The 23097-nt window shown below is 42.6% G+C and overlaps 2 protein-coding genes and 1 pseudogene across 4 annotated transcripts in view; 1 reads left to right on the top strand and 2 right to left on the bottom strand.

Moving 5' to 3' along the window:
* The window catches only part of LOC129698985 (secreted phosphoprotein 24-like), a 165434-nt gene extending 152920 nt beyond the window's left edge, over positions 1–12514 (bottom strand). Inside the window, exons 1-9 of one of the 2 annotated variants that reach the window (XM_055638531.1) lie at positions 12332–12514; positions 12088–12191; positions 11512–11640; positions 11160–11291; positions 11002–11046; positions 10521–10565; positions 9417–9461; positions 8964–9008; positions 6834–7112 (exon numbers count right to left, since the gene is read on the bottom strand). In XM_055638531.1, coding sequence (XP_055494506.1) covers positions 6999–7112; positions 8964–9008; positions 9417–9461; positions 10521–10565; positions 11002–11046; positions 11160–11291; positions 11512–11640; positions 12088–12191; positions 12332–12383 — 711 coding nt within the window. In that variant the 5' untranslated portion in view covers positions 12384–12514 and the 3' untranslated portion in view covers positions 6834–6998. Of the gene's footprint in view, positions 1–6833; positions 7113–8963; positions 9009–9416; positions 9462–10520; positions 10566–11001; positions 11047–11159; positions 11292–11511; positions 11641–12087; positions 12192–12331 lie in introns of those variants that run through there. The other variant, XM_055638532.1, reaches the window with a different exon arrangement.
* Positions 2625–2728, top strand: LOC129699174 (U2 spliceosomal RNA; annotated as a pseudogene).
* A 7807-nt stretch (positions 12515–20321) lies between the features above and the next one.
* The window catches only part of LOC129698989 (secreted phosphoprotein 24-like), a 52786-nt gene continuing 50010 nt past the window's right edge, over positions 20322–23097 (bottom strand). The window contains exons 7-8 of one of the 2 annotated variants that reach the window (XM_055638538.1): positions 21784–21828; positions 20322–20603 (exon numbers count right to left, since the gene is read on the bottom strand). In XM_055638538.1, the coding sequence (XP_055494513.1) occupies positions 20490–20603; positions 21784–21828 (159 nt within the window). In that variant the 3' untranslated portion in view covers positions 20322–20489. The remainder of the gene's footprint in view (positions 20604–21783; positions 21829–23097) is intronic. The other variant, XM_055638536.1, reaches the window with a different exon arrangement.

Consider the following 23097-nt stretch of genomic DNA (forward strand, 5'->3'; position numbering starts at 1 on the left):
CTTGAATATTTTCTCTCGTTTAGTGGGCGAATTCTTCAACACTGTACACCGAAGCAGTGGGTAGAGCTGCTGCTTCACAGTTTCTGTGAACCGAGTTCAATCTTGACTTCTGGTGCTGACTGTGTGGAGTTTGTGTGTTCTCCCTGCGACTGCTTGCGCTTCCCCTGGGTGCTCCAGTTTCATCACACCTTCCAAAGATGTGCAGGTCGTTGGGTTAATTGCCCGCTGTAAATTGCCTCCAGTATGTAGTTGCGTGGGAGAATTGTTTGAAACATTTTAGAAGTTAATTAAAAATATTAACAAAATGTAAACAGACAAACTCAATAAACCAATGCTTACCATTCAGCCTAGTGGTGAGCTGGGCAGTTCTTTCAGAGATGATTCATGCTGGCATATCTCCACCAACCCACTCCTTAATCCCACATTTCATCCTGTGGGCCCCATTACATTCCTGTTGCTGGGATTGTGGATTCTGAACAATTTGCAGGGTCAGTTCAAGCTCAAGTCTTCACATCGTCCATCGATGAAATAAACCAAAGGATAGATTCCATATGCAGAAAGTACGCTTTTGACGTCTTAGTCAACTTGCATTTCTGTGCCATGCATTTCATCAGAAACTGTTACTTATCCAATTCCAATAATTTCTGTTGAGGATGCAAGTTATAGTTGGCAGTGAATGTCAACAAGATAACAGTAATCCAGCGATGGCAACTGCTCACACAGTCAGCAATGATTACAGGCCTGTCGCACTGACCTCTGTAGTCATGAAACCCTTGAAAGGCTTGTGCTGGCCAAGCTGAAAAATATCATGAACATCCTGCTGGACCCTCTGCAGTTTGCATACAGTGCCAATAGATCTATGGATGACACAGTCAACCTGGACCTACACTTCATCCTCCTGCACCTAGATCGCCAGGGGATCTATGAAAGGATTTTGTTTGTCGATTTTAGCTCTGCATTCAACACCATTGTGCCAGAGTTACTACATTCCAATTTTAAGTCTGCATATATAATTCACTGCACTATAGGGGCAATAATTGGATTTAATATTTTACAGTTGGGTTTCAATATCGTATTATGTTTAATGATGTTAACATCATTTCTCCCCACAACCAAGGCAGTTGTGAAGCATGGACTCGTTCCACGGCATGAGGTCACAGAGCTTTGAAATCTTCATGTAGTCACTCACGTGACTCCGAAGTAAAATAGTAAGTTTAAATGAGAACTTACCAGTTTGAAGTTTGATCTGTATTTTATGAGGAGGAACGTTGAGGGAATACGTGCCCTCTGCTTCCACCCTCTTATGATCATATCAAACACAGGTATCTCTTTCATAATCTTACTATGTTAGGTCAATATAGGATATCTATGACCTCACACCGCTGCTTTAAAGGATGACATGCATGCGTCGTAAGCGGGGTTCTTCACGTATTCCCTCAACGTTCCTCCTCATAAAATACAGATCAAACTTCAAACTGGTAAGTTCTCGTGTAATCTTACTATTTTACTTCGGAGTCACGTGAGTGACTTCGTGAAGAACCCCGCTTCCACGCATGCGTGTCATATCGCTACACGCATTGCAACGAGTCACACAGGGGGGAACGACGTTCCCCAAGCGGAGAATTTGAAAGTCGGGAACAGCAGGTAAGAGACTCTGTGTTCCTTTTTTCTACTTACCATTTAGGAGGCTGCGGAAAGCTGGCGGGGAGACCCGTGGAGTGCAAGCAGCCGGCAGCAGCAACAGCATGAGTTTCCCTGGAGGGGAAAAACCTGTGCCCGACTTCGCTCCCGCACCGGCAAAATTCACTTCTCGGCCGGGCGGGAAGCAAAGCAAAGAGGTCCCGTATGCCAGTCTCAAGCGAGACTGGCTTGGGAGCAGTCGCTAGCGGCCAGATGGGAGGCAGCAGGACAGAGAGCTTTTACGGACCAGCGCTGTAAGTACCCGGGGTACACAGCAACTTAAAAATACTGGAAACGCTCAGCGAGTGCAGCGGCACTAATGGAGCTAAGGAACTGGGGACGTTCGGGCCGAAAACCTTCTTCAAAAGGTAAGCACCGGGGTTGGTCCAAGGGGTCCCTAGGAACAGCCGGATTTTACCGGCTGCAGATCTGCCACGAAGGACCGGGCCCGTGAACACCGGGGTCGGTCCGAGCGGCTCGAACCCGACACGCAGGGAACGACGTTCACCAGCGGGAGAATGAAAAGTCGGGAACAGCAGGTAAGAGACTCTGCGTTTCCTTCTACTTACCCTTTAGGTGCAGACATGGACCGGATCCATGTAAGCTGCAGAAAGCCGGCGGGAGAACCGCGGAGTGCAGGCAGCCGGCAGGAGAACAGTAACAGCAGCGGCAGCCGGCAGCGGCAGGAGCAGCGGCAGCGGCAGGAGCAGCAGCGGCAGCCGGCAGCAGCAGGAGCAGATGGGCACATCGATTCCCGGAGAGGGAAAAACACCTGTGCCCAACTTCGCTCCAGCACGATGGGAAAATTTATTTCTCAGCAGCAGCACTAACGGCCAGCGCCGAGGCCAAGGACTTTGCAGTGCAGTTGACTGGCTGCAATCAACCGCGAGGGACCAGTGATGTGAGTACCGGGGTCGGGCCCAGCGGGGTTTTTAGTTCCAGATATCGCTTCTTGGGCCTTTTGGCTAAGATCAACTATAGGAGCTGTTATTATCAGTTTAATATCTTATATGTCCATTATCTAAGGACCATATAAGCAGGAATGCCCAGAACTGAGGGCATTGGAGTGGGGTTGACCGGCTGAAACGACCGCGAGGGACCAGTACCGTCAGTACGGGGGTCGGTCCCAGCGGTCTGAGATAAACAAAATTCTAAAACCAGCTTGGCATTGTTATGTAAACAAAGCCATAGGGTGATGTATTTCCCCCGTTCGGCCCCATCAATGGGGTACTAGGGAAAATTCAACTACACTCGGCATCTGGAATTCTCAGAGTACCCGACTGGCCTACTAAATCATGGTATTCGGTCATACAGGGGATGGTGTTAGAACCATGTTCCCTAATGAACATAGCCAAAAATTATTAATTTATCCAGTGACTGGAGGCAGTCATCCATGTCATAAGACTATGGATTTATTGATTTGTAGAGTCTAAAAGACCCACTACACGGCATTGGGCTGTCAGACAGGACGATGAATCTCATCTCATCTGCACTAAGACTGTCAACACGGAAGCAGTACCTTGGACACATCAAGAAATGGGGCATATACTGCTTGGACAACAACCTCGACCAAAAGGCCAAGAACATTCTGGCTGTATTGGAATTTTAACAAGCCTCCATTATGATAATTGATGGAGCTACAGTGCCATCAATAGTGCCACAAGTGCACTCTCCAATTACCTATCACAAGGAACGGAGCGGCACGCGGTGGGAACGCACCCCTGGTAAGAAAACCAGGTACGCCGAAATCTGGGACGTGGGTGTCGTTTCTCAACATGCTGAGGAGCTTGTAGCTCATAACAGCATTGTCACTTCAGCAACGGACCAGGAAGATGGTTATGCTCATGGTGTTATTTACCGCACAACGAGTCCAGCCATTAAGCAAACTTAGCCTGGACTCCCTGATCATCTCACCCGAGAAACTGGTGTTTGTCATACAGGATTTAATAAAAGAAAACAGACCAGGTTCATCGGGTCAAGTGTTTGAATTTATGGTATACCCATATGACAAACGACTGTGTATAGCAAGACACATCTAACAATACATAGAATATACTAAGAGCATTCGAGGTCAGAGAATGGCGTTGTTTATCTCTTACAAGAAACCGCATGAAAGAGTCACGACTCAAACTATATCAAGGTGGATCAAATATGTCCTAAAGATGGCAGGAATAGACACTAATGTTTTTAACTTTCATTCCACCAGGGCTGCAGCAACATCCGCAGCAAAAATTGTACAGGTACCCACAGACCAAATCCTCAGAATCGCAGGATGGTCATCCAAAAAGGGTTTTCCACAGGTTTTATAATAAACCAGTTGTTTTTTGGAGCCATCATTGTATTCAGAAAACATTTTACGTTCAACAAAATAATTTGCCCGAAAGGTTACAGGGCTATGATTCTCAAATTTAACATAATTCTATATATTTTTTCGTTATACCACACAACTCTTTGTATAATTGTGTTTTAAAATTACTAATGATGCTCTCTCCCAATACCCAAGGCAGTTGTGAAGCATGGACTCGTTCCACGGCATGAGGTCACAGAGCTTTGAAATCTTCACGAAGTAAAATAGTAAGATTAAACGAGAACTTACCAGTTTGAAGTTTGATCTGTATTTTATGAGGAGTTACGATGAGGGATTTCGTGCCCTCCGCTCCCACCCTCTTATGATCATATCAAAAACTGGTATCTCTTTGATAATCTTACTATGTTAGATCATTATAGGTTCCTGTGACCTCACACCGCTGCTTTGAAGAATGATACGCATGCGTGGAAGCGGGGTTCTTCACGAAATCCCTCATCGTAACTTGACTGGCAGTGTGGTGCAAGAGGCAATTCATGCTGGCATGTCGCCATTAGCTCACTCCTAAATCCCATATTTCACACATGCAGACACTATTATATCCCTTTTGCTGGTATGGATAGAATGAGATAGAGAGGTACAGTGTGGAAACAGGCTCTTTAGTCTTCCAGGTCTATGCTGACCTCAATGCAGTTGATAGTACCCTTGAGAACCAGGAGGCTGCCAAATATTTTTCTGCCAGTAACAGCACAGGTCTGGTTTGATCATTTGTCCAAGAGCAGACTTGATCCATTTGTCAATGGCCTTGGGCAGGATCTTACAGCTAACATTTGGTAGTGTGATCACCTAAGTGCAGGACAAAGGGCTGCCTGGTCATAGAGGACCAGGAGAAGGTGTGGACTAGGAGATTGCACAGGTTCATGCTCCCTAAAATGTACTTTGGAGAGAGAATAAGGAACTGTTCTGCACAACTATCTATAGTACAGTCCAAATCAATGGGTCAGGAATGGATTGTTTCCCCATCAATTTCTCCCTCTCCCCTGTCTTATTTATGTACTGTACAAAACTCTTTGCTAAATCTTTCACGAAGTATGAGAATATAAGAGGGGTGACATTGTCAGGCAGTGGGGGCACTCAGATCCCAAAACCTCTCCATGGATGATGTTGCCGTCTTCTCTCGGATCCACAATTGGTGGGCAGATTGATCAGCATTTCCGAGCAATTTGAGTTGGCATCAGGAACCAGAGTAAACTGAAAAAGGAGTGAGGCCATGTTCTTCGGCAATTGGCCTGACTGGTCCTCGGTCCCCTTCACGAACAGGTCTGATTACCTGAAGGCACTGGGGACTTGGTTTGAGGGTGCCGAGGTGTGCAACCAAAATTAATGGTTCAATGGTAATTTATTGTGACATGTACCTAGATATAATTAAATTATTTGTTTATCATCAGTCAATAAAATCATATTATACATAAGCACAATCATACCCAAGTAAAATTGTAATAATTACAGCGTACAAATAATGCTAGAGTCCAAGTTTCTGGTGCCAAAGTGTACTCTTCAATTTTCAAGTTCTTAAAAATATTGTGTCTTATCTTGATGTCAAAGGCCTGTTGCCCTGACGATGGCACTGGGTCATAGGGTCAGCCTGACCCATGATGCTTCTGGTATCCTCTGTGCTGTTGCAGGCCGTGTCAGATCCCTATAAATCCAACCAGTATGGGGCCTCCAGCGGCTCACGACCCACACGATTTCCCCAGCGGCTCACTTCACCGACCACTTGACCCACAAACGCGCTGCACCCTCGCCTCCCGCAACCACCATTCAGCCTTGATGCACCCGGGCACCTCTGAAAGCTGAACTCAGATCCCCCAGATTGTGGAGAAAGATGCATTGGTCTTCTTCGTGGTTCATCAGGAGCAGCTATGTATAAACGCTTTAGAGTTCCTGGCTGTCCACTGGGCCACACTAACAGATGGACATCAAGTGTTGCTGGAAGACCATCAATTCAGTCAAACAGGTCTGCCCAAACCTTATTGGTCTTCCAACAAGATGTCCATAATGAACATTGCCGACCCATGGCAGACATTCGGCAATATTCCCTTACGGAGTGCTGAGGGTCATGCTGAAGCTTAGTGCAGACTTCCCCAGTCTTGGGTCCTTCTGAACAACACTGCCATCATGCGTTGTGAGTGCTGTGAATATATTGCTGACTATGGGTGAGAAGATGCTACCACTGATCCCAATCATCTTGTTGATATTCTTTGCCAATCATTAATTGCATCCTCAAGAGAAGCTACCAGTTGGGTTAAGTAAAAGTTTCTGAAGAAAGGCTTGCCACAGCAATGAATGTTCACCAATAATTTGAATGTGTAAGAAAGCTATCCGTTGGTTTCTTCTGTAGACGGATGGGATGAAAGCTTGAGTTTGAACTACTCCTGCAAATTGTTCAAAGTCCACAGTCCCGGCGACAGGGATGTAAATGGGCTAACCAACCCATCCACGTCTAAGTTTTATACCATATGTTAATATTTTAAATTAATCTTTAAAATGTATCAAACAATTGTACCACTTATCTACATTAAGAGTGGCTGATTCACCCACAGTGCTGTGCCTGATGTAAATTTAGAGGTTCAACACATCAGGAGGTCCCACTGGACAAGGGAGCTGCATCATCAGTGAGGGACTGGCATGATGCAGCATGATGCCAGCAAGGAAAGTGCATTATCTAATTAGTTCCAAATTAAATAAACAATGACTGGATGAACCTCTGTAGATCAGTGACATGCAAAACAACTTCTGGAAGCAAAACTGTGAATATTTCTTAATAATTTTATTTAGATCCACAATATATTACAGAATAATATACAGCAAAGAACAGAATATTTACAAACAGTAGAATCTCCCAGTTACAGTGATATGTACAATCAGGAGCTCCAGGCCCCTGTCCTTGTATATGAGCAAGTACAGTACAGGTGACAGTGTTTTGTTTATTTGGAATGAGGTCTTCTTGTGTTCACACTGAGTTCATGTTCTCAGGAGTTTCATTCATGGTTGGTGTTCCCTCTTGAGACCTCATTCCCTCATTTGAAGCCTCCTCCAGAGATAATTCTGTTGACTTGCTTTTCATCTGTTTGACAAGATAAATAATTACAATTTTAGAATCAGGTCCCCACACAAAGTTTAAATAAATTCAGTTTGTAAATGGACAACTTTAAATCTCAGAATTGTATGTCACTGGAAATTGCACAGTAAACATTTCTCAATCTGAAGTGTGGTAAAATCTCGATATGCTGGGGCACTGAGATCAATTATTAACATAACAGAGGTGAATTCTTCCTCAGTTGGTCACAGGTGTGCTGATCTCCCTCTGCGTTCTGCATGCCCTCTTCCTGAACATAATTATAATCTGTTAAATCTTGACAACATCTGGGATGCTCCCCTAATGAAGCCAGTGGTTATATCAATCCACACCCCAGGGTTATCCTCAAGGAAAGTGCATTATCTAATTAGTTCCAAATTAAATAAACACCAAGCTCACACTCAGGGCAAAGTAGGCAATCCTCAGTCTCTGAATAGAGAATATCCAAAAGCATGTGTAGGAAAGAACTGCAGATGCTGGTTTAAATTGAAGGTAGACACAAAATGCTGGAGTAACTCAGCGGGACAGACAACATCTCTGAAGAGAAGGAATGCGTGACGTTTTGGGTCGAGACAACATCACCCATTCCTTCTCTCCAGACATGCTGCCTCCCCCGCTGAATATCTAATAGCAAATATGCAACAATATTCTCTCCCCCATCTCTTTCTGGGTAGTCATTTCACAATGGTGGGCAGTGACTAGTGGGGTACCGCAAGGCTCAGTGCTGGGACCCCAGCTATTTACAATATATATTAATGATCTGGATGAGGGAATTGAAGGCAATATCTCAAAGTTTGCAGACGACACAAAGCTGGGGGGGGGGGGGGGGGGGGGGGGGGGGGGGGGGGGGGCAGGGGGGGGGGGGGGGTGTTAGCTGTGAGGAGGATGCTAGGAGACTGCAAGGTGACTTGGATAGGCTGGGTGAGTGGGCAAATGTTTGGCAGATGCAGTATAATGTGGATAAATGTGAGGTTATCCATTTTGGTGGCAAAAACAGGAAAGCAGAATTTTATCTAAATGGTGGCCGATTAGGAAAAGGGGAGATGCAGCGAGACCTGGGTGTCATGGTACACCAGCCATTGAAAGTAGGTATGCAGGTGCAGCAGGCAGTGAAGAAGGCGAATGGTATGTTAGCTTTCATAGCAAAAGGATTTGAGTATAGGAGCAGCGAGGTTCTACTGCAGTTGTACAGGGTCTTGGTGAGACCACACCTGGAGTATTTCGTACAGTTTTGGTCTCCAAATCTGAGGAAGGACATTATTGCCATAGAGGGAGTGCAGAGAAGGTTCACCAGACTGATTCCTGGGATGTCAGGACTGTCTTATGAAGAAAGATTGGATAGACTTGGTTTATACTCTCTAGAATTTAGCAGATTGAGAGGGGATCTTATAGAAACTTACAAAATTCTTAAGGGGTTGGACAGGCTAGATGCCGGAAGATTGTTCCCGATGTTGGGGAAGTCCAGGACAAGGGGTCACAGCTTAAGGATAAGGGGGAAATCCTTTAAAACCGAGATGAGAAAAACTTTTTTCACACAGAGAGTGGTGAATCTCTGGAACTCTCTGCCACAGAGGGTAGTTGAGGCCAGTTCATTGGCTATATTTAAGAGGGAGTTAGGTGTGGCCCTTGTGGCTAAGGGGATCAGAGGGTATGGAGAGAAGGCAGGTACGGGATACTAAGTTGGATGATCAGCCATGATCATATTGAATGGCGGTGCAGGCTCAAAGGGCCGAATGGCCTACTCCTGCACCTAATTTTTATGTTTCTAAGTTTCTAAAGTTGAGCCCAACTAGGATTCATTATTTTTACAATAGATTTGAATTCCCTGAATAAACTTACATTGGAAGTCTCCTCGATTGATGTCTCTTTTGATTTGTCTTTTACCTGTGTGGGAATATTAATATTTATTAAATGAGAAAGACTGTGAAGTAACCTCTGAACAAGACATTTAATGAATGAATTATAAAAGCTGCCACATATCAGGGCAAATCAGGATTTGAGAATTTGTGTTGGAGAGGAAAAGTGCTCACTAAAATATTTACATTTGCTCTATTCACCAATAATGGTCAGCGAAGCCTGGATAACATGAAGAGTGGGGTCAATGGCGCCAACTCAAGTATACCCTACAGCTCAACTCCCCCACAGGTATCTGACAGCAGAATCTCTTTTAAACTGCATTGAGCAACAATAAATGGCTCTTCCTCCATTTATCCAAACATAGATCAAGATATTAAATGGTTTACGTAGTCAATATGAGAAAGATCATCTGAAAACCTTTCTACTTATACTCACATTGTCTGGATCCTCGAGTGATGTCTCTGTTGATTTGGATTTGTCCTGTTTGGAAATAATATTTATATATTTAGTATGCTAATTAGTAATTTTGAAAATTTATGAATTGCTATCAGACTTCTGAAACAATCACCTCTTTCTCACTCACTTCGTGGAAGTGCTGCAACATACTCTTGATCTTAACTCTCCCCAATTCAGTTCATCTGTTATTACATTCTAAGTTTTTTGCTTCAAATTATACTCCATTCTTGTGTTTTATTCAATGTTGTATCATTATTGTCTGCATCTAAACAAGGTATTTCATTGAGAAACTTTCATTTTTTCATAAATGAAACATATCCAATGTGCACAGATATGAAATATTGAATTCTAATGGAGTCATTGTAAATTTTCTGGACATTTCAGGGTTGTGGTTCAGTATTAGTTCAGTCGGCTTTTCGGAAGCAAATGATATATTGCCTGTGTTATAAGAGGACTTGATAACAAGAGTATTACAATAACATGGTGCCTTTGTGAGTATCTTCTACATCATTGTTTCCTTAGATAAGGTAGGTTGTGCTTGATACAGGTTGTGCTGCAAAGGTTCACTAGCCTACTTCCTGGGATGGTGTATCTACTCCATAATGAGAGACTGAATAGGCTTAGAACGTTACAAGTGTGAAGACTGAGGTGGTTGCCTCATAATGAATATAATGATGAGAATATGTGGCAGGAGTGAGATGGGGGGTGATTCCACTCTCTCGGGAGACTAAAGCTTGGGCCATGGTCTCAAAATAATGGATAGATCAATTGGAATTGAGCTGAGGAAGAATCTCTTCCCTGGGAGGTGGACTTTGGAAGTATTGACCCCAAAGAGCTGAGGAGGCTCAATCACTGAGTTCAGTTGATGGGATTTTAGCTGTTCACGGAATCAAGGGTTACAGTTTTAGTTTAGTAAAGATGTGTAGAGGTGAAGATAATATTCAAAGACCACTCAGTATCCTCCCTTCCACTGTTTGGAATGAACATATTATGAGATAAAATCCCATTCTGACAGATCAGTCTACATTCTACACCATAATATAGTTGAGAATCAAGAGAAAACAATTCACAAATTAAACTTACATTTGACAAATCTTCCAGAGAAGCTTCTTTTGACTTGCTTTCCACCTGTATGAAAGCATTAACATTTAGGAAATAAATAGAGGATGGATTTGGTAAGTAACAAGCATTAGATTCCCTCCAAATGGTAGACTAGAATATTGAATTCAATCGATATTCCTATGACAGGTAACACAGTTATCAATTGCCATCTGATAAAATTAAGCTCTGGTTTCTTTCCAGGAAGGATTCGTACTCAGTGACTACTATTGGTGTCAGCCTGGGAGACACTGCTGCTGGAACTTTGTCTTCTTGATGCCAAGTCCATCTTCTGTGGAGACCAGACCCATTATACACTGAAATTAAATATCAGAATGCCCTCCCACATCAGACTGTGACAACACGCTTTCTCACTCACTATTCTGAATGGAAAAGCTAACGCTTCATTGCTAACAATTGAGTTCAACAAGAGAAATCATCTGTCAAAATATTAGTTAATACTCACACTTGAGGTTTCCTCTAGTGATGTCTCATTTGATTTGCTTTGAGCCTGTGTGAAGAAGTTTACATTTAGATCTTGATAACAGGACACCAAAGAAATGTTTTGTAAATTATCTTGTGTTATAAATCCCACTGCCCTGAATTGTATAACTGTGCAGTTACCTCAATACTGGTTTCATTGGACTCTGTTGAGTCACTCTCACTGTCAATGGTCTTCAGACCTTCACACTCCACATCAACGTCAGCCACTTTATCAGCAAAATATTCCACGCGGCTTTTACAAAACCCTTTCTCCTGTGAAAATAAAGCATAATGCAGGGAAATTATTGTCAAATCCAAACTCAACTCCGAATCAATGTGATTCAAATGTCACTCAATTTACAGGCTATTGTTTAATTTAACTCAGTATGTATGGTCAATTCTATGAAATAATCTACAATTATAGGTCTTTCAATGATGGTGCTCATTACACACAAAGATTCTATTAGTTTACAAAATAATTCTTGACTCTCACAGCAATGTTCTTAGGGAGGAAGGTGCAACTGGGATCATCAAATTCCTGTCCAGAATTCTTAGAGCAAACCGTTTCTTTCACTGAGAATATTAAATCCACGTTGTATGATAGGTTACCCGTGCGATAGGTCTGATGAAAATAAAATAGTTTATAGATTATTATTATACCAGCTGTTTTTACAAAGATCTGAGCAAGAAATATACAGTAAGTAGCCCAAACTTAAAATTTCACTCTTCCTTCCAAATCATTAGTCTAGTCTCAGAATCAAATACAGATTTGGTATTTAAATTCTTGATCTGATATTCATTGAAAATTGGGTAATATAATATAGCTTATTATATAATACAATTGCATTAACAAATCCTTTGATTAAATCTTATCTGAACAGACACATTATCTCAACTAATTAGACAGGGCGAGTCTATTCAACCCATACTGGCACCCAGCAGTCCAATCCTCCTTTTCTTTGTTTCCCAGCAACCTTTTAATTGATTCTCCCCCGCACTTGCCCATTCGTTCCCCATTGATTCTATTTGCCGTTAATATTCTCTGGGAATAATTTATAGTCACACTTACATTTGTTGCACCTCTCCTGGTGATCGCACACAGGTTGGTGATCTCGGTGATTTCATTTAGCTTCGCAACTGAGGATCTCAGAGCATCCTTGGTGCTTGGCACTCCTGCAGAGAGAGAAGGGAAATTATATAAAACAGTCCAGCAAACAGTGAATTATTTATACACATTGTTGAATTATCGTTGACTGAAGCTCATTACCAATAACTCTTTGCTTTCTGTTGCCCTCCCTCTCCCCAGTACCTACCTGAGCAGTGGAGGATCTGCACGGCAGCGATGGCGAGGAGGAAGGATTTCATTCTGTCTCGTGTGGGATCAGCCGGCTGGGTTCTCAGAGTAAAGTTGCTGCTTCTCTCTCTCAATCTGCCTTCACCTCGCTGCCTTCGGACTTTATATCCTGCTCCTCAACCACATTCAAACACTGACTCATGTTTGCTCAACATGTTAATCATGATCACCGGAACCAGTTGAAAGGTGGGCTGTGATTACGGACAGAGCTTCCTCCAAGTATCGTCATCATGTTTAGATTTGGAGAAAAGTATGAAATCAGGTTTGATGCCTCAGAATATGAAGTAGTAAATTCACAGAGGAGAAGAAAGAATCAACTCTGATTTGTACAAAACTGCTTTGCAAATATATAAATGTTGGGATTATTTAATTGCAGTACTGCCAATACCCTAGGAATGACCTGGAATTTCCAGAATACTGCTGCAGGAAACATGAGCAATGTCAGCAAACCAAAGGAGCTGATCACCGACTTCAGAAAACGTGGTAGAGTACCCACCTACATCAAAGGTGCTGAAGTGGAGATGATCAAGGGGTTCCAATTTCTAGAAAGAGATAACAATTTGTTCTGGGCCAACCACATTGAAGCTATGGACAGGCTGATTTATCTTTCCCTCTCAACCCCATTCTCCTGCCTCCTCCACATAACAACTGACACCTTTACTAGAATCTGCCAAACTCCTTAAAATTATAAATTGACTTGGCCTCTGCAGCTATCTGTGGCAATGAATTCCACAGATACACCTTACTCTGCGAAGAGAAATTCCTCCTGTTCTGAAGCAATGCTTTCTAAATTTATAGCCTCTGATCCTAGACTGTCTCTCGTTGAAACATCCTCTCCACATTCACTCTATCCAGGCCTTTCACTGCTCAGTAAGTTTCAATGAGGTCCCCCATCATGCTTCTAAACTCCAATGAGTACAGGCACAGTTCTGTCAAACACGCATCAAACATTAACCCAATCATTCCTGGGATCATTCTCATAAACCTCCTCTGGACCCTCTCCAATGCCAGCACATCCTTCCTCAGATACTTCTTCAGAATTAGGACATTTCAATATTCAACACATTTCAAATAACACATAGTAATGTCTACTTATGCACTGTGGAATGCTTTGTATCAGGATGGATCAAAGCGTGGTTTGTCGACAGCTCTGCGCAGGACCACAAGAAAGCTCAGAGAGTGGCCCAATATGCTAAGAATACTCGACTTCATCGCCCATTGCCCCATTGACTCTATCTAAATTTCTTACTGGCTGGGGAAAACAGTCAACTTAATCAATAACCAACTCATGTCCAGGTCATTCCCTCTTCCCCCATCTTATATACAGCAGTAAATGCAAAAGCTTGAAAACACATACCATCAGATTCAAGGACAACTTTTTCCCAATCGTTTTCAAATTCTTGAATGAACCTCTCATAGGCTACTCATTCGGTACTCATGTATTGCATAATTTGCGTGGATATGTAATTATGGTCCTGGAGCTAGCCTCCCTTAGTTTAGTTCAGTAAAACACTGAGTCAAGCACTGGACCACTAAACTTTATTTTATGAAACAATAAAAATCCCTATACAATACCTAACCACCGCGGGTTCGATCCTTGTCTCTGCTTGTCCAAGCCCTTCTGCCTCGTGCAAGCAGATACCTCCAAAATGTTATGCAGTCCCAAGAGCCCCTGTAGAAGATCAACAACAATCCTAGTGGGGGTCACTTTTTATAGGTCATCGGACCCTGCGGAGCAGAACTGCAATGTGGTGGCAGCCCCTACAAACCAATCACAGATATCGATTACATTAAAATGGTATTGACATTTCCCCAACACAATTACAAGGCACCCCATTACAATGTTTCTACAGAAGCTTCTGAAAAATAGTTAGTTAATCAAGTAATGCAACATTCTCCCAGGGAGTATAAACAATTCAAACAAGGCTTCAAACTTCAGCCAATCATCAAACAGTAACACAAACACCTTGCAACATTATTAACAGTATTTACAACCCTTCCGCAACGGGCCAATTTTGATAATGCAACTGCAACACCTCTGAGCTTCTTTGCAAAGTCCTCATACATTTTAACAATGGGGAGGATATCTGGACCTCATCTTATCTGATATTTCAATCAAGGACCTAGACTTTCTAGCGCCGGCTCGCAGCTTGTAGCTTTACACAGAACAAGACCAAGCAGGCCCTGCAAATGCAAAGATCCCCCATTTTATAATAACTCTAATTTAGTCAATATTAACGGATAGACAGTCAAGAGCCAAGAGGGCTTAATCGTCATAAGTACCCACTACAAAACAATGAAATTCTTATTGCAACAGCATAACCAGCCTTGACACTGTCGACGAACCACGTGGTGATGCATCCAGATACAATGCTTTCTACAAAACATTTGTAGAAATTAAGCATCATTTGAAAAATATCGAAAGTCCTGGCTCTACTGAGGAAGTAGACTCCTCAACTGACACTGGCTCATGTTTGCTCAACTTGTTGATTGAGGCACCAGAACCAGATGAAAGGTGGGCTGTGGTTATGGGCAGAGCTTCCTCCTCATATCGTCATCATGTTGACATTTGGTGGGAATAGTATGAAATCAGGTTTTATGGCTCCGAATATGAATTGGTGAGTTCACAGAGGAGAAGAAACAATCAACTCTGATTTGTACAAAACCGCATTGCAAATATATACATTTTGGGATAATTTATTTGCAGTGCACTGCCAATGCCCCAGGACTCTAGGGACTTTCCAGAATACTGCTGCAGGAAACATGAGCAATGTCAGAAAACCAAAGGAGCTGGTCACTGACTTCGGAAAATGAAGAGGAGTACCCACCTCAGTCTACGTCAATGGTGTTCATTCCAAAACAGAGAACTAGGGGAGGCAATGTTGCCTAGATTTGTTGGCCAACTGGCCCATTATACACTGAAGGAGTATATGCTGAAAGTTGCATTGAAGCTGAGTACAGCCGATGTGAATGCTCGGTGAGTTGTGTTATGCAGTGGATAGGGTCAGATGGAGTGCAGTGTAGGGTCTTCTGCTGCTGGTGAATGAATGAATAAACCAACATGTAGAGGATCCAACGACAGAGCAGGCTATTCTAGACTGGGTATTGAGTAATGAGGAAAGGTTAGTTAGCAGTCTTGTTGTGCTTGGCCCCTTGGGCAAGAATGACCATAATATGGTTGAGTTCTTCATTAGGATGGAGAGTGACGTAATTAATTCAGAAACAAGGGTTCTGAACTTAAAGAAGGGTAACTTTGAGGGTATAAGATGTGAACTGGCCAAGATAGACTGGCAATTGATTCTTAAAGGGTTGATGGTGGATATGCAATGGAAGGCATTTAAAGGCTGCATGGATGAACTACAACAATTGTTCATCTCAGTTTGGCAAAATTATAAATCAGGGAAGGTAGTGCATCTGTGGATAACAAGAGAAATCAGGGATAGTATCAAAACAAAAGATGAAGCATACAAATTAGCCAGAAAAAGCAGCCTACCAGAGGACTGGGAGAAATTCAGAGTCCAGCAGAGGAGGACAAAGGGCTTAATTATGAAAGGGAAAATAGATTATGAAAGAAACCTGGCAGGGAACATAAAAACTGACTGCAAAAGTGTTTATAGATATGTGAAGAGAAAAAGATTAGTTAAAAGAAATGTAGGTCCATTGCAGTCAGAAACAGGCGAATTGATCATGGGGAACAAGGACATGGCATACCAATTATATAACTACTTTGGTTCTGTCTTCACTAAGGAAGACTTAAATAATCTGCCGGAAATAGCAGGGGACTGGGGGTCAAATGAGATGGAGGAACTGAGTGAAATTCAGGTTAGCTGGGAAGTGGTGTTAGGTAAATTGAATGGATTAAAGGCCGATAAATCCTCAGGGCCAGATAGGCTGCATCCCAGAAATAGTGGATGCATTAGTGATAATTTTTCAAAACTCTTTAGATTCTGGAGTAGCTCCTGAGGATTGGATGGTAGCTAATGTAACCCCACTTTTTAAAAAGGGAGGGAGAGAGAAAACGGGGAATTACAGACCAGTTAGTCTAACATCGGTAGTGGGGAACTGCTAGAGTCAGTTATTAAAGATGGGGTAGCAGCACATTTGGAAAGTGGTGAAATCATTGGACAAAGTCAGCATGGATTTATGAAAGGTAAATCATGTCTGACGAATCTTATAGAATTTTTCGAGGATGTAACTAGTAGAGTGGATAAGGGAGAACCAGTGGATTGTGTTATATCTGGACTTTCAGAAGGCTTTTGACAAAGTAGCACATAAGAGATTAGTATACAAACTTAAAGCACATGGTATTGGTGGTTCAGTATTGATGTGGATAGATAACTGGCTGACAGACAGGAAGCAAAGTGTAGGAGTAAACGGGTCCTTTTCAGAATGGCAGGCAGTGACTAGTAGGGTACCGCAAGGCTCAGTGCTGGGACCCCAGCTATTTACAATATATATTAATAATTTGGACAAGGGAATTGAATGCAACATCTCCATGTTTGCGGATGACATGAAGCTGGGGGGCAGTGTTAGCTGTGAGGAGGATGCTAGGAGGCTGCAAGATGACTTGGATAGGCTTGGTGAGTGGGCAAATGTATGGCAGATGCAGTATGTGTAACGGGTATAGCTTGGACCCAATAGCAGCACAGAATCAGGCAGGTATAATTGGTCATGAACTTTATTACGATACTGTAACACAGAGTACTAACACAGGAATGGGTACACCGTACTCACACAGAGGCTCAGGATTGAGCGAGGGTTCCGAAGAGAGGCAGGCAGGAGACGTAGTCAGGGTAGCGGAAGGTCCGGTAACCAGGAGATCCAACACACGATGCAAACAAACCAGCGAGGGACAGACGAAAGGAGAGTCGAAGCCAGGCAGGAAATCGAGGAGTCGTTGCAGGGATACATCAAACAGCCCAGGAGAGAGGCAGACAGAAACCAGGAGGTACGGGACGAAGGCCGTGGTCGGGGACAGAAGGCTGAGGTGTTATCCGGGAAGATGACAGGACGGAATGGTGAGGGGCAGGCAGGTTCTAATCCGTGTAGGCAGTCGGGAAATCGCTGGAGAGTCTTGCATGAATGCTGAGAACAATCTGGCACTGTGTGATCGGTGAGGAGAGTCTATATACCGGGTTAATAGGTGATCAGAGGCAACTGAGTGCAACAGGTGAGGAGAGTTGGGCTGATGAGAGGGGAGTGGCAGGCAGGCAGGTGAGGAGAAGGAGGGACTGGTGGAAAAGTACTGGGAGGTGAAGTGGATGAGAATGAGGAGAGGGCAGATTGTGACAGTATGATGTGGATAAATGTGAGGTTATCCACTTTGGTGGCAAAAACAGGAAGGTAGACTATTATCTGAATGGTGGTCGATTAGTAAAAGGGGAGACCTGGGTGTCATGGTACACGTCATTGAAAGTAGGCATACAGGTGCAGCAGGCAGTGAAGAAAGCGAATGGTATGTTAGTATTCATAGCAAAAGGATTTGAGTATAGGAGCAGGGAGGTTCTACTGCAGTTGTACAGGGTCTTGGTGAGACCACACCTGGAGTATTACGTACAGTTTTGGTCTCCTAATCTGAGGAAGGACATTCTTGCCATAGAGGGAGTACAGAGAAAGTTCACCAGGCTGATTCCTGGGATGTCTGGACTTTCATACGAGGAAAGACTGGATAGACTCGGCTTGTACTCGCTAGAATTTAGAAGATTTAGAGGGGGGATTTTTAATTCTGACTTTTAATTCTGGCACTGCCAGCAAAGAGAAATAATTTCACTGTGTTTGCAGAGGCATGACCCATAGATGCCATATTGGCACAGAGGGTAGAGCTACTGTCTCAAATTTCCAGTGACTGTATTCAATCCTGACCCTGGCTGCTTTCTGTGTGGCGTTTGCATGTTCTGCCTGTGTCCATGTAAGCTTCCATCAGATCCCTAGTTTCCTTATACATTTCAAGAATGTGCGAATCGCCTTTGTAAATTACCCCTTGTATGTGTAGCATAGGTAGAATGTGGGTAGGATAATATGTGTTCGTGTAGGGTTGGGGTAAGTGTGGGTGCCTCAGTGGATGAAAGACCTTGTACATGCAGGTTCTCTCCATAACTCCATCAGTTGGGAGAAGGCATGGCTGGATGCGAGGAGTGGAGGGCTGTGCAGCCTTTAGAGAGAAACAGCCGAACTGGCTCCCGCTCATCCCCCGAGGACCGGAGAACCAGAGAGGAGGATGGAGGAAGCCGGCGACGGTGGTTGTGAAAGCAAGGGCTGGTAAGAGCTCTATTGTAGTTGAGAAGATGGCATCAAAACCAGGTGACTATTACATGTGGACTCAGAGGATTATATTTAAGCTCTTTGTATTAATCGTGAATTATGTTTAGGTATGGCAGTAGCTTACTGGACTGTATGCAGAAAAAAAAAGAAATTCACTTTAAGCATGTACATGTGACAATATAGAACCATTGAACATTGAACATTGATCAAGCACGATTACACCAAAATGTATATGGATACATGTTCAACCTAATTTCTCTGCTTTTGCTTCATGTCCCAGTGGAAATGAGTCCAATTGTCTTGAACTCTGCCTCACCTGCCTCCCCCACCACAATTGCTACTTTCAGTGGACTGCCAATCCACAGATGAGGACCTGATTATATCACTTAGACACATTTTCAGATATTATTTGTTTTTCTTATTTTTCAGAACATTTTCCTGCATTTGCCTATGAATTTATGTCAGATGGATCGTAAAGTAGGACCTGAGCAACACTGTGACCATGCAAGTTGAAATGACCTGACTTTTGAGTGCTCTAAATGTATTGCTGACTGTGTGAGAGGTTGCTAAGGAAGCTATCCTTTGGTTTATTCCATAGATGTACGAGGTGAAGACCTGAGCTTGAACTGTCCCTGCAAATTGTTCAGAGTCCACAATCCCGGCAACAGGAATTTAATGGGGCCCACAGGATGAAATGTGGGATTTCAGAGTGGGTTGGTGGAGAGATGTCAGCATGAATCACCTCTCAAACCATCGCCCAGCTCACCACTCATCTAAATGGTAAGCACTGGTTTATTTAGTTTGTTATGTTTACTTTTTGCTAATATTTTTAATTAATATCAAAATGTTTAAAAGGATTCTACCTCGCAAGTACACACTGGAGGCAATTTACAGCGGCCAATTAACCCAACGACCTGCACATCTGTGTGAGGAAACTGGAGCACACAGGGGAACCGCAAGCTGTCACAGGGAGAACACGCAAACTCCACACAGACAGCAGCAAAGGTCAAGATTGAACTAGGATCACAAGAAACGTGAAGCAGCAGCTCTACCCACTGCATTATTTTACACTGTTGAAGTATTTACTCATTGTGCACCCACTGAACAAGAGAAAACATATTCAAGCTGCAGCATTGGGGCACATTTCAATAATCATTAATCCCTAATTACACCCAACCCAACTCATTCACTCCCAAATGTCATTATTTGAAAATTAAATTGTTGGATACTTTTAAAAAAAAAATAAAAGGCTAACGTCAGATATGAATAACAAACAACCCAAAGACTTCAATTTTGCTGCAAATTATATAAGCTACGTATTTGTAGGAAAGAACTGCAGATGCTGGTTTAAATCGAAGATAGACACAAAATGCTGGAGTAACTCAGCGCGAAAGACAACATCTCAGGAGAGAAGAATTGGGTGACGTTTCGGAACAAGACCCTTCTTCAACTATCTAGGTTGCAGTGCCTGACAATATAGAGCAGCTAATGGTCCAACACAAGAGGACTTTGCCAGACAGAGAAGGCCCCACATCAGGAGGTCCCACTGGACATGGGAGCTGCATCATCAGTGAGGATCGGCTGACTAAGCACAATGGCTGAATAAACCTCTGTAGATTAGTGACATGCTAAACAAATTCTGGGAGCAAAACCATGAATATTGTTAATAATTTTATTTAAATCCACAATGTATTACACAATAATTTACAGCAAAAAAACATAATATTTACAAACAGTAGAATTTCCCAGTTACAATGATATGTACAGTCAGGAGCTCCAGTCCCCTGTCATTTTATATGAGCAAGTACAGTACAGGTGACAATGTCTTGTTTATTCTGAATGAGGTCTTCTTGTGTTCACACTGAGTTCATGTTCTCAGGAGTTTCATTCATGCTTAGTGTCTCCCTCTTGAGACTCAATTCCTCGTTTGAGGACTCCTCCAGAGATAATTCTGTTGACTTGCTTTTCATCTGTTTGACAAGAAAAAATAAATTCAAATATTAAATAAGTTCCAGATACAAATTTTAAATAATTGTATTTTAGTTTATATATGGATAACTGGAACTACTATAAGTCTCAGAATTGTAAGTGCTGTAACTGCACAGTAAACACTTCACAAGCTGAGGTGCAGTATAATATTGATAAGCTTCTTCTATATTGAGTCCACATCACAAGATTAGAAATTATTCAGCCAGAGCTGAACACACTACTCAGCATCTGCATACAAAAGTGTCTTGTGGTTCTTGTGCTTCTTGTGCGTAGTGGTGGAAAGATTGGTGGGAATATGGCCACAACATGAACTCTCTTTCCTTGACCCCATTGATATGCTGGGGCATTGAGATAAATTATTAACGTAACAGAGATGAGTTCATCAGTTGGTCACGGCTGTGTTGACCTCCTCCTTCGCACTCTCCCAGAACAAGTAATTATACGCTGTTAAATCTTGACAATCTCTGGGATGCTCCCCTAATGAAGCTGGTGGTTATATGTCCACACACCAGGATTGTCCTCAAGGAGATTGCCTTTTCTAATTCTTGTTCAAAATTAAGCGAAGACCAAACTTACATTTACGGTAAAGTTGGTAATCTACAGCCTCTGAACATCCAAAAGCATTTGTGCAATGATATTTTCTCCCCATCTGTCTAATGATTAGAGGAGTCAGTGTGGTGGATGTTTATGTTAAAATGTATTTTGTGTGTTCTGTTGCTTCTATTGATATGACTGTATGTCAAATCAAATTCCTCGAATGTTGCAATAGACAATAGACAATTGGTGCAGGAGTAGGCCATTCGAGCCAGCACCGCCATTCAATATGATCATGGCTGATCATCACCAATCAGTACCCCGTTCCTGCCTTCTCCCCATATTCCCTGACTCCGCTATCTTTAAGAGCCCTATCTAGCTCTCTCTTGAAAGTTTCCAGAGAACCTGCCTCCACCGCCCTCTGACGCTGAGAATTCCACAGACTCACAACTCTGTGTGAAAAAAAGTGTTTCTTCGTCTCCGTCTTGCCCCTTATTCTTGCAAAACAAACTTGGCTAATAAAGTATAAAGTATGATTATATGATTATGGGTAGACATTTAACAAAGAGAAGCTTGACCAAGCGTCTTTATCTTAACTATAGATATGGATTTCCTGATTATACTCACATTGGAAGACTCCTCGATTGATGTCTCTTTTGACTTGTCTTTTACCTGTGTGAAAATATTAATATTTATTTATTCAGCACTACGCATTCAGCATTATGCTGAACAGCATTCTGCATAATGTTGTTAAGGGCTTGGACACGCTAGAGGCAGGAAACATGTTCCCGATGTTGGGGGGGGACCAGAACAAGGGGCCACAGTTTAAGAATAAGGAGTAAGCCATTTAGAACGGAGACGAGGAAACACTTTTTCTTACAGAGTGGTGAGTCTGTGGAATTCTCTGCTTCAGAGGGCGGTGGAGGCATGTTCTCCAGATGCATTCAAGAGAGAGCTAGATGGGGCTCTTAAAAATAGCAGAGTCTGGGAATATGGAGAGATTGGGGATGATCAGCCATGATCATATTGAATGGCGGTGCTGGCTCGAAGGGCCAAATGGCCTACTCCTGCATCTATTGTCTATTGTCTATTGTCTATTACATTTTATAGACTGAGTTAACCACTGAACAAACCTTTGATGAGTGAATTATAAATAATCCTATGGGCAAATAAGTATTTAAGAATCTGTATTGGAGAGGAAAAGACCTCACTAAAATATTTGCATTAGTTCTGCTTAACTATAGTTAATGAAGCCTGGATAACATGAGGAGTGGGGTCAGTGGAGCCAACTCAACAATCCTCCTCAGCCCCAACTTCCCCACTGGAATCAGACAGCTGATTTCTTTTTGAACTGCATTGAGCTACAATAAATGATTGTCTCACCCTCTATTTTAACATAGTTCACCCCAAGATATTAAACAATAATAATCCGAAAATCTTCCTACTTATACTCACATCATGTGGATCCTCGAGCGATGTCTCTGTTGATTGGGATTTGTCCTGTTTGGAAATAATATTTATATATTTAGTACATGACAATAATGAGTAATTTAGAAAATCATGAATGTCCATCAGACTTCTGAACCAATCATATCTTTTTCACCCATTTCCTGGAAGTGCTGCCTAACTTTGCCCCCAATTCAGTTCATCTGTTATTGTATTTTTGCACTGGTTCAAATTGTACTACAGTTTTGCGGTTTGTGTTATGTTGATTTTTAATGGAGTTCTAATTCATTGTAGAGATTCTGGTCATTTCAGAGTTGTGGTTTGGTACAAGTGGAGCAAGCTATTAGGAAGGCAAATGATCTGTTGCCATTGTTACAAACGGACTTGAGCACAAGAGTAGACGTGGAATCTTTGTGTGTGTCGTGTATAATTTTGGTCCCCTTATCTAAGGAAGGATATGCTTGATATAAAGAGAGCAGCAAAGATTCACCAGGC

This window comes from Leucoraja erinacea, chromosome 7, assembly GCF_028641065.1.
Source record: "Leucoraja erinacea ecotype New England chromosome 7, Leri_hhj_1, whole genome shotgun sequence".
In the NCBI taxonomy this organism is placed as follows: domain Eukaryota; kingdom Metazoa; phylum Chordata; class Chondrichthyes; order Rajiformes; family Rajidae; genus Leucoraja; species Leucoraja erinaceus.